Source organism: Echinococcus granulosus (assembly GCF_000524195.1).
Source record: "Echinococcus granulosus chromosome Unknown EG_S00010, whole genome shotgun sequence".
Lineage (NCBI taxonomy): Eukaryota > Metazoa > Platyhelminthes > Cestoda > Cyclophyllidea > Taeniidae > Echinococcus > Echinococcus granulosus.
Genome location: NW_020170390.1, coordinates 946,797 through 958,107, shown reverse-complemented (window position 1 = coordinate 958,107; position 11,311 = coordinate 946,797). Strand labels below are relative to the sequence as shown.

The following is an 11,311-nucleotide window of genomic DNA, read 5'->3' as shown; positions in this document are numbered from 1 at the left end:
ATACGTTGTCCGATCTAAATATTTTTACATTTACAAATCTGCATACACCTATACTTGAAGTAAATTGCAGCTTTTCATAACACTCAGCCTTTATTAACCGATAGAAAAAGGATAATGGTGAGTAAAGAACTCAGAAGAGCACTTCAGAGCATTTGACGGCTAGAGAGATCATTGTTAAGTTTTTATACATTTGCAGGTCGGAAATTATCACATAACGTCCATTTTTTATAATGCATATTGGGTATAAGAGTAACTACTTAATCGTGTTGCAGTGCCGAGACGTCATCGTCATCGTTTGCAGAAAGCGCGTCAAAATCGTTACTGCAGAACCTTTTCGGTCTTTTCTACTTCGGCGATGTTGAGGCAGCCAGTCAGAGCCAGCAGCTCCGTGAGTTGGGCTCAACGTTGTCGGAAAGTCTGCGGAGTCTGCAGCAGCTGGCAATTCTGGCGAGTGGCAGCACTTTGGAGGCGTTGCGGACTCGTTGCGGAGCCGTCTTTGCTCTACTCACCGAGACAGCCCGCGCCGCAGCAGCTGCTGCACGGGTTAACAGGCATTGCCTCCCACCCAACCGCCTCCACTCCGCCCATGCCCTTGGGATCCACGTCGTCCTCTCCAATGCCCTCCGACTCGGCTGCCATTCACCTGACTGCTGGTTCCATCTCCTTAATGTCTGCCAACTCGTTCGTGAATTAGAGCACGCCTACTTCGCCTCCGTCTGTGACTCTAAGCCCTGCATCACAAAAGTGTACGCCACTGTACCCCATTATTTGTAATGTTATGGTGGTATTTACCCGGGTTCTTTATCCTAGAACTAACGTCGGTGAAGATTGTGATCTTCCTGGTATTGTGCAAAGCTTCAGCGCTGCCAACCCAGACGCAGGCGAGTGCTTGACGCTAGAGCAAACTGGAGTTGTGTTGAGCGCACTTTCAGCTCAGGTTGACCAGATTTTTGACACTGCTGCTGAGGCGTTGTCGCTGCCAGCGCTGATTGACTTTCTCTCCTATCTATTGCAAGCAAGCAGCGCAGAATTAGCTGCTAGAAGTCACCCACAATCCACCTCTATGGAACACAAACCGGCAAATAATCTGAAACAAGCAGTTAATTCCGTAAAAGATGAGCTTGTGAAAGTTGCGAGGCTTGGAATGGCCAGTTTAAATGGAAGCCCGATGTTAATTGACCACTGCAATTCTCACAAACTTCGAAGTCCAGCACTGTTCCTCGACAGGTGGGTAGACTCTCTATCGATCAGATGTAATATTCCCATTAACTAATCTACCTCTGTTGAAATGCTACGTGCCTAGAATGTCACAGCTACTTTTGAGAGCCATTCGTTCCCCGAGGCGTCCATTGTTCCATCTTCTGCGCGCATGGGTTCTGGTCTCTCAGCACCTCGTAGACGCTTGTTGTTTCTCCTCCGTTTACGACTCCACTTCGTTTGAATCGGATGCTGAGCGGCTACTGGTCAGTCAGAGGGCTCTCGCCTGTCTTCACGAATGCATAATTACGGCTGTCACTACACGTCTGGAGTTGCCCTACTTCAGCGCCAACGAGATGTTCTGCAAGCCCTTTGAAATCCTCCTACGACTCGGTATGTACCCTCATCGCGTCTTAGCTGCGCTCGGTGGTCGTTTTTTCAATGTTGAAGGTGTTTACACCCAGGCTCCTGTAAAATACGATTTCTTAAGCTGACGCCAATGCGGTGGTATCTGATGTGTATACTTAACGTTATTTTGTGTACATTAACAAAACAAAGCCCAAATTATTGTCTTGATTAAAAAACCAGGTTTTGCGAATGTATCAATGCATAGTATCAGAATACTTTATGCACCAACGCATAAAGTGTGGTCCTTTGCACTATCAACATTGGTGGCAACAGCAGCAACGGAAGATAAGTACACCACCTCACTGTCAATTGCAGATTTTCGAAGTCGTCTCGGTATTGCTTACGCTGAGCAATGGGTGGCGTTTTTCCAATCATTTACTTGCTTTCTTCCTCGACAATGCATTCTTTTAGTGAAAAGGGCTAGTTAGAACGAATCTGGGCAGCTACTTTTGATCTTTCATTGCTAACGTCTCCCTAAAGAAATATCAGATTTGTTGGATGGCGTAAAAGGGATGGTATCTCTTCCTTTCTGCTAAAACCTACTATTACTGTCATGGACACAACCAAAGTCATATAAAGTAGTCTCGCTGCCAGGTTCTTAATCCCAGCTTGAAGAATGTAGGACTTGAAACAAATTCATATTATCGTATGATTTCAGCGCCATCAAGCTATAAATCTAGCCTGTTTCGAAGAAAACAGTTTTGTTCCTCGGTGAAGTAAACGTTAGTTGGCCTTAAAATTACCAAGGCATTATCATCTTACCAGTGGTTTCCATTATTTTTTGATTGTAACAGAAATGTGCGATGGTGAATTACAAGACAGGATCATCAGTTGCATCAGTGAGATTGTAGAGGGCTGCAATAGCGCACTTCATTCGGGCTGGCGCCCAATATTTGCCGCCCTACGTTCAATCAAGGTTCCCTTTCTGACCGGGGTGGACCAGCATCGTGGGAAAACGCACCCGCCCGACCCCTCATCTTATGCGATCGCTGATGCAACTAGAGATGCCATGCCAACATGCCCTAAGGTCAGTTTCGATGTGGATGTGATCCCCACCCAGAGGATTCCTAACAAACGACGCATTTCAACGGTGCTAGAAATTTTTGAAGTGAGTGATGACTCCTTACCTCCATCAATGCTTGGTAACACTATTCTTTGCAATGCCAGTAAACTCACCTTTGTAAAATGTTTTGGAGTATGTGCGCAGGTGTGTACTTCCCACACCTCTCAATGGCGCCACTATCGCTAGATTACGGTTTATTTGTAGTCACTTTTTGCACAGTGTCCACCCCATCTACCTTTTCAGCATTTTGTTTTGTAGATTTTCCTGTTCACTGACGATATCCTCGTGTTTTGCAATACTGCTGTTGACTGCGTTCGGTGTCTTTTGCGCTACCTATCTGCTAGAGAACTAGACTACTTCTATTCAGATAATCGGGTTCCTTCAGTCCCTCCTAATTTAACCGGCGATAAGTGCGCGGAGGCTGGTGAGGGTAGGCGCTTAACTTTTTTCTTAACGCTCAATTAATAGGGAAAAATAATTATCAATTATATTTATTAATGTACTTATTCTCTTTAGGCTCCATAGATGAGCAAACGCAGACTGTGAGTAGAGTGGATTGCGCTAATGAAGCCTCATGCTCACTATGCGTGGCGACGCTCCCGCTACTATCACGTTGTTGTGAAGTTTTTGGCTATATTTGGGGCTCTTTTGCCAACGCCTCCGCTTCTGGTATCTCCACACCCCCTGTTGACTACGTGTTGCGGTCAGCCAAGTGCCAGGCCCGCATTGTGGCAGGCGGACCTCCGGAGTTGAGCCTCCTTACTTCTGTTCGTAGCTTCACTTCACCTACCCTCCATGAAAGAGTTAAAAATCTTACTCCTTGGTTCTCTACTGGACGCTTTCTTGAGCCTGCTTTCCACTCTGTGGACTCCGTAGGTCCCTCTTATCAGAAATTTCTCCACAACTTTATTCTGTTGGTGCTAATATACCATGCCACTAAATGGACGCTAAAATGTAACTACCTTTTACTTGATCTATTCTCTTACACCCAGTTTGACCTCGATCTCTCCACACTTCGTAGTCTGGATGACATTGACCAACCCTCTGGAGTGTTGCATCTCTGGTTTCTAACACTAGAGGGCATCGTGATGGCAGTCTGGGACTGCAATCCACGTGTCCACCGGGTGGTGTTTGAGGAATTCACAAACCTTTTGGACGAATGCGTAGAAAAGATCTGCGGTAAGGTTGACGTTACCATATCCCGACTCACAGACGGCATTGAGAGGGAGGCGGTTGAAGCCGATGGTGTGGCTATTGGACCTTCATTTGCGGTGTTCGTCATTAACCACGTTCTTTTGCCACGGCTTCAAGTAAGCTTTTCTCATGAACGGATGTGACCCATATTTTGTATACTCTACTTTCACAATCTTATAATTATTGAAGTAACGTTAGTGGCCAAAAGGGATACAAGGTACTAAAGTCCAAAGTGTGGATTTCACATATATTGCATAAAATGTAGTTTCATTTGTATTTTTTGTGATTCTTAGTAATAAAATAATCAGTTCACTGTCTCATGATCTCTATTCATTCCCCACCTCAAACTAGCTTTATAAACTGCTGAAAGAATATGCACACTTATAACCGTTAGAATAAACTAACATGCACATTTAATCCTTTTAGACTGCAATTGTGAATAACGCGTTAACTGGTGATGTAAATGGTGACTCTAAAATAGAAGACACCTATTATCACAATGGGGAACATTTGTCGGCAGGTACGAGCGAAGACCCCAACCCTGCTGATGAAACGGATAAGGGCGGAGCTATTATCTCAAAACTAAGCTTTATTATAGGTCAAACCACTCAGTTGGTGTGCAACCTCATAATTCGATTTCAACAAAGAGGTAGGGTCAACTAGTTTTTTCCCATCTATTTCATTTTTGTGCCAAATCACCAATCGCTTTTCATCGCCCTTTAAGATCAGCAATCGTCGAATTCGGTGGTGGGTATAAATCTCATGCTACATCAGTGCCTACACGCATTGGTTGATTGTATTAGTGTACGGAATGAGCGTCTTTCGCGTTTGGCAACTTCCTGTCTCAGGTGAGAAGACTAGAGGCGATAAGATTCCAAATTTGTGTGTTACTTTCAATTGGTGCGCCTTTGAACTGTGCTTTAGGCACCTGCTCATGTCGACCGCGACATGCCTGACTGTGCACCAGTGGGAGATTACGATCGCTCACTTGGAGGAGGCTTTTCGCGCCTGCCTCCTTCCGATCCACATTCTCACCACCGTGTACGATGATCGAGCCAGACGCTTGCTTCCCAGCGATGCTGGCCTCCAGCTGGCCAACTTGCGGCCAATAGGCGCGTCGAACAAGCTGCGTCAGTTGGCGCTTCGGCTGTTCCAGTCGGCTGACCTATTAGGCAAAGACGATGAGGAGGCGGAGGAAAAAAATCCCGAGGATGGAGTAGAGAGCTTCGAAAAACCCAGCTACTCCTTCGAATTCAGAGTTTTTCCTCTCTGTACGCATGAAGTTGATCGTCCGCCCTTGGACACGTGAGCTGTCTCCGAAACAAAAGCTATTACCTTTTCTTCTTTGCTAGTCTCTAGAAAAACATCAAAAATAACGCCAGGGACGAGTGTTCAGATGTGTACAGATTTATGTGGCATCGTGAACGCCCCTTGCCCCATAAGTGCACATTTTAGACGCCAGTGGTCATTAATTGCACGATTACTATTACTCATGCGCGATTTGATATCTCTTATTTCCACATTTTGGTTGTAATATGGGGTCTTCAAAAAATTAATAAACTTTTCCTTGTAGCGTGCATTGTAGATTTTGTAATTCCATTTTGTGATAAAATCTGCACAGTAATTTTACCATTTCTCATTATTTGAAAAGTAGTACCCGACAGATCTTAAGTTAAGCGTAAGTAAATGAGTTTGCTTTATTTACACACAGGTATGCCTTGATTAAGCAATCACAGTGAATGGTTTTCTATTTAGCACTTTCACCAATTAACGTGTAGTCGGAAACTACGGTGCCGATACTGTTGTTTCTTTTCTAAGCAAGACCAAATTTCAAATATGCTATTATACTCTAAAATATGTATACTTTTATTTACTTGTTTCAAAATTAAGCTTTTCCATTTCGTCTTGATAGTATACCGCTATCAGAAGTTATTTCAAGCCAATTGAACACCAATTTACTTATTCGCCTTATTGGCGAACTTCTACTCAGCTTTGGGGAGAATGGGGAGAAAACCGTGCCAAAAGCTGTTCAGGAACTCCTCTTTTTCGATCCCTCCCTCAGTGTGGGTACTTTTAATCACAACATCGAGGCTTCCGAGACGTCCGTGACAGGTCTTACAGTCCCAGGTCAGAACCCCATTTCGTAGTATTTTTGTAGCATCTGCGTTTGGATTCTTTATGTGTTTACATTCAATCCAAACAGAGTTCTTCACACGCTTGCCTCTTAGCTCTGGCTTGCGGCTTCTAAATTGCCTTTCGGATAGCTACGCGGCTTTCTTCGACTTCGACCAATGCGATGAGTTAAAACAGCTTGTTCAAAGACTACTCAAGCTGCAATCACCTGCCAACTTTTACCAACATGTAGGTGAATGTTTGTACCAGTTGCTATTTTTTTCAGCATGAACAACTTTCCATAATGAAAGCGCTTTCGACTTTTAAAGTCGCACCTAACCGCAACGCTACTGCAAATGATTCTCCTGCAAACCGTCCAGAATGGTCTGACGGCTAAATACTGCGGCCAGCTTTCTGAGTCTGTCAAAATGGCCTTCTGCGAGTTTGACGAAAACCTCACGAGGCTGAGAGCTGGCAACTTCCGACGCCTTCCTCTGCAGCTTCAAACGAACACTGGAAGAAGAGAGTTTGTTTCCCCACTTCCATGGCTAAAACCATTCGTTCCTGACGCAGGCAGCGATCACAACGTGGAACAGTTCGCTCTTCTTCTTACCGGGTTGTCCACGCATTTGACTCAGTTCTACCTCTTTTTGCTGTACAATGCAGATAAGGAACACGCTGCTAATAGTTCACCAATCAAACGTTGCGAGCCACTGTTTTCTGGGAGGGCACATTCTGACGCTTTTACCAATGAGGTGTGTTTAAATTATGTAAATTTCAAAACCGTATGACAATCTTGATAACTTGCGGCTGACCCCTTTTTTAGCACAAAAGGAAGCTATCAGAATCAAATCCCAAAAGGAACTGGCGCCTACAGAAGTTTCTGAGTCGTCCTCGGCGCTTCACAATTGACGCGTCCACTACAACAACACCGCATGATACTAATGGGAGAATCTTGAGAAAGCGTCCCGCCGAAGACAGGGACGCTCAAATGACCGCATTGGCGGAATCGTTAGCCACACTACCACAAGGCTTCCTTGCTTTGCCGCTGGGCCCAGAAGCACCCTCTACATTAGCACTCGAAGGCATCTTCACCTGTAACACAGCACGCTTAATCGCTGTTGCAGAACACGGATTTCTGCGGAGAATATTGGCTACTTGGTTCCTCCGTCTTGTCCAGAATCAAAAGGTCCCCAACGAACCATGACATTATCTTTCTATATCTCTTATTTTTGATGTTGTGCTTCTTGCATTACTTTGTCTCTGTAAAACAAGTCTCGATTGTAATAAATTAGCTTTTTTTGATGTTCTACCTGAGTCTAAGTAAGTGTTGGAACCCGCATTCGCTTTGAAGGCGATACGAACAAATAACAAACCGATGATGCCCCCTTATAATCGCACCGTAAGCTGAAATGGCGAAGAATAATGCCAAAGAATGGGAAAAAAGGCAGATGATCATAAGAATGGCACTTGAGATACGGGTCGTGGAGGTAGATACTACAAACTGCATGAACACGCGTCGCGAAGTGAGCTGCCACTGTGCATTCATCTGAAATGCGAACCAATGGAATAAAGGTTCAGCCGTGTGACAAATGTACTTATCTCCGAAATTGTTAACTCTCGAATTGTGGAAAAAAACAGGACAAGAGTATATTGGACTTATCAGAAGGCAACAAGTTTGTGTAATTACAAACTTACATTTAAGACAAATCAGAGGGGGCACAATGAAGACCGTTTCCTCGTCTACCATTCAGGAATGATTGCTGTGAATAACCGATCCAGAGGCCTAATATCAGTACACGAATATAGGACCCTTACTCGCATATCCTCATAGGAGTCTCTCCTAAAGTCGCAGTTAGCCAGAGTAGTACGGAAGAACACATACAAATAACGACGAGAACAACTGGGAAGCCATCGTTATAACTAGAGCAACACCCCGCAGCGAAAACAGCCCGCAGGAAATGTAGCACGCGCCTATTGAGGCAAAGAGTTAAAGCACAGTGCTCCACAAATATCAAAAAATCACAAAAATAGGCGAATTATTTTTTTTGTTTAATATAGGATGACTTTCTTGCAAAATGCTACATGCTTGAAGACTAGGTGTAAAAACAAACCACTACCTTCATCATACATTTACACGCAAAAGATAGTGTCAAAGGGCGAATTTTACCTGACTGCCTACTTTGACACTTATCACCAGTCCCTGGATTACTTGAATCTGATCCTACAAATAACTAATGAATACCCGTGTGCGCATTCGAAACGGTCTCCCTTGCATAGGGCTGGGACTATGAGCGATGTCGGTGATCTTCCTAAGGCTACTGATGAATCTGGCAAATCAGCACAGGCTAGTGCTGAAGAGGACAATGAGAAACAGGAGCAAGATTCCTTTGAGATAGATGAGATTGAAATCTCTGATAGAGAATCTGAAGATATCGACATTAACCATAGACGAATCAAGCGAATTTCAAAGCTGGAAACCTTACCTAATGTACGTGTACAAAATTTGTTGAACGAGTTTTAGGCGAGAAAATTGTGTCTCAGGAATAACCTTATAAAGGTCATTGAAAATTTGGGACCACTTGCTGACATATTGATAGATCTGGACTTGTATGATAATCAAATTACGAAGGCTAGTTGCTCACCCCCCGTTCTGACTTCTCTAATTTATTTAATAAATTTATTTGCTTCTGCAACTTATAATTATATCATTGCAGATTGAGAACCTGGAAGTTTTGCGAGTGCTTGAGGTATTGGACCTGAGTTATAACCGTATCCGGGTGATAGAAAATTTGGACTCTTTAAGAAGTCTTACCAAGCTTTATCTTGTCAATAACAAGATTTCCAGAATTGAAAACTTGTCAACTCTCACAAACCTAACCATGCTTGAGCTTGGTGCAAACAAGATTCGGAAACTGGAGAACCTTGAGAACTTCCCTAACCTCGAGGAGTTGTTTGTGGGAAATAATAAAATTACAAAGCTTGAGGGACTTGAAAACCTGCCAAGACTTAGAATATTGAGTCTGCAGGTAAGTGTATATGCGCACACGCACTTCTGAACGCAATCTTTTGCCACTATTTTTCCTGTATCTGTCGAAAACGTCACATCTACTCTGACCACAAGTACTATGTCATCTGGAACGTTTGAGTTATACCATGTGATCACACGGCTATTCTGTCTTGCTTTTAGCACATTTCAAAAACCGCTATTAATACCCCAACCACTAATTAACTCGACGCCTCTTTTATGGTCTAGTGCAATCGAATTACAAAGCTCGAGGGACTCGACAAATTGTTGAATTTAGAAGAACTATACCTGAGTTTCAATGGTATCAGCCGAATCGAGGGTTTGGATAATCTTGTCAAACTTCAGACACTTGAGTTATCTCGAAACAGAATAAGTCAAATCGAGAACATATCTCACCTAGTCAAACTTGAGGAGTTTTGGTTCAATGACAACCTTGTTGCCGAGTGGGATCAACTAAACATCCTGGCGCCAATGAAGCAGCTGAAGACGCTCTACATGGAGCGCAATCCCATTTACTATGCGCCCAACTCAAAATGTATGAACACGGCTTATCGGCGAAAAATCCTCCTCCTTTTGCCCTGGCTACGACAACTCGATGCGACATTGACGGGCGTTGGCCTCAGATCCTAGCACTTACTGTACTTTAAACCGGTAGAATAACATCTATAATGTTCTACTAGTCTCTCAGCATCTTTTATGCTATCATACAGTGCTGTTGGTGCTCTCGCCATCGCTTTTCTCAGACCCATATCGAGAAAATTATTTTTTTTGTTGCTATCCAATGTCACAGTCTTCGCCAAAGCAACCAGCAAAGTATAAATTGCAAACTTCGTCACGATCTCTGTCAGTGGGGAGATCAGAACAATCACCTTGCCCACTTCGAATAAAATGTAGTTTTTCCTTAAGGCTGATTGAATCTTCATGGGTTGTTGGGGTATTACGGATGCAGACAAAGAGTCGTTGTTGAGATGGGCCGCTCATTTTGTGATTAGGTCTTCGTAGGCATTGGTTAGGGGATATGGTAACTAATCGATAGACAGGAAACGGTTCCAGACTAGCTGCATGTATGGTCAGCCCCGCCTTTGAAAGCTGTGTAGAAGCTTTTGAGAGGCAAACCTGGTGGGAAAAGGAAAGAAGTGGTGTGCGCTCAAATAGTTATCTGAAATCCAAGTTAAAAGTTAAATGTATCAGTTTCCAATATTAATTGGGAAAAAAGGGCACGTGATTTCTTATCAGTTAGTGACGGTAAAAGGATAGCTGTTTCGATAGTGCATAATGCGTTTCCTTGGTTTTATTTTTGAGTATCATGAGTAATAGAGTCCCTTTTGATGAACTTAGCAAGGCTAGTGGCTTTGATCTAGACTGTCCAAAGCTCGCATTTACCGGTACACGGGATGGGATTTGTGGAGAGTCGCCGAAAGTGTTTACAAGGCCCTCAACAAACAGAGGGCGAACTTCGGGACTAAGGGGGAGAGCCAATACTCTGGAGATGTTGAAGCACTCGATTCTCGAGAGTTTCGATGGCTGGTAGGCATTCCATGAGTGGAGGCGATTGGCCAGCTCGTACGCCAGTGGCTGCAACGTCTCGACAGAATCTAAATGGGCCAAGAGAGCCTATATAGAAGTTTTTGAGAATCACGAAGAAGCATAAACTGGTGGTGCACTTTGTGATACATGTACTGTTTCTCCAGAAAAGCGGATTAAAATTTACCCTTCCTTGGCCATCGCGCACTGAGGTATCTTCACATGGCTATGGGTCTCCGAGTTGTCTTAAGTTGATACATAATCCAGAAAAATAGAAAAAACGTGTGTCTGTATGTGATTACGACGGGCAAATAAATTTACCACAGTATTTGAAGAAGGTATTTAGACTGACAGCGCACAAAGTTCGTCGATGAAAGTCTCTGACGGCTTGAAATAATGACTGAAACACGAGGAAATAATTCAACTAGGGTAATCAGAATAGTAAATTTGGACTCAAGACTTCAGAATTACCTGTTGATCAGAAGCCCGCTCTGACACTTCGTCACGCAAAGTTCTTAGTCTTCCGCAATACCAAGCAGTCAACGCAGATGGCAGGACTGAAAGAATGCAGGAAAAGTAAGGCGGAAATAGAAAAATGGAGCATGAACTCCAAATATGTGCAGATATACACGGCTGCAGAACTAGATGGGAATGACGAAGGCAATGCTTTGACTGTTGACTGCTACGGTTTTGAACTTTTCAGCAATTTTCAAACCTCAAAAGTGTTACTTAGTAAGGGAATGGTCCTTATTATATGCACATTTAACTTAGAAAGGGAATAACTG

The 11,311-nt window shown here is 43.6% G+C and overlaps 3 protein-coding genes across 3 annotated transcripts in view; 2 read left to right on the top strand and 1 right to left on the bottom strand. All coding sequences in view use genetic code 11, as the record gives it.

Moving 5' to 3' along the window:
- Window positions 1–7,181, top strand: part of EGR_02313 (Brefeldin A-inhibited guanine nucleotide-exchange protein 3) — a gene marked incomplete at both ends in the record, with an annotated part of 14,565 nt that extends 7,384 nt beyond the window's left edge. The window contains 14 exons of the mRNA XM_024491562.1: window positions 273–746; window positions 811–1,227; window positions 1,304–1,590; window positions 2,400–2,713; window positions 2,927–3,098; window positions 3,185–3,540; window positions 3,661–3,978; window positions 4,289–4,511; window positions 4,587–4,710; window positions 4,787–5,167; window positions 5,775–5,989; window positions 6,021–6,223; window positions 6,304–6,729; window positions 6,801–7,181. Coding sequence (XP_024354068.1) covers window positions 273–746; window positions 811–1,227; window positions 1,304–1,590; window positions 2,400–2,713; window positions 2,927–3,098; window positions 3,185–3,540; window positions 3,661–3,978; window positions 4,289–4,511; window positions 4,587–4,710; window positions 4,787–5,167; window positions 5,775–5,989; window positions 6,021–6,223; window positions 6,304–6,729; window positions 6,801–7,181 — 4,291 coding nt within the window. The remainder of the gene's footprint in view (window positions 1–272; window positions 747–810; window positions 1,228–1,303; window positions 1,591–2,399; window positions 2,714–2,926; window positions 3,099–3,184; window positions 3,541–3,660; window positions 3,979–4,288; window positions 4,512–4,586; window positions 4,711–4,786; window positions 5,168–5,774; window positions 5,990–6,020; window positions 6,224–6,303; window positions 6,730–6,800) is intronic.
- A 1,083-nt stretch (window positions 7,182–8,264) lies between these two features.
- On the top strand, window positions 8,265–9,632 carry EGR_02312 (Protein phosphatase 1 regulatory subunit; the record flags this gene model as incomplete). The annotated part of the gene is made up of 4 exons (XM_024491561.1): window positions 8,265–8,465; window positions 8,499–8,624; window positions 8,692–9,003; window positions 9,231–9,632. The coding sequence occupies 4 exons, from the start codon at window positions 8,265–8,267 to the stop codon at window positions 9,630–9,632; spliced, it is 1,041 nt and encodes a 346-aa protein (XP_024354067.1).
- A 144-nt stretch (window positions 9,633–9,776) lies between these two features.
- Window positions 9,777–10,678, bottom strand: EGR_02311 (hypothetical protein; the record flags this gene model as incomplete). The annotated part of the gene is made up of 3 exons (XM_024491560.1): window positions 9,777–10,118; window positions 10,386–10,597; window positions 10,642–10,678. 3 exons carry the CDS (start codon window positions 10,676–10,678, stop codon window positions 9,777–9,779), a joined length of 591 nt encoding a protein of 196 aa, XP_024354066.1.
- Window positions 10,679–11,311: the final 633 nt, after the last annotated feature.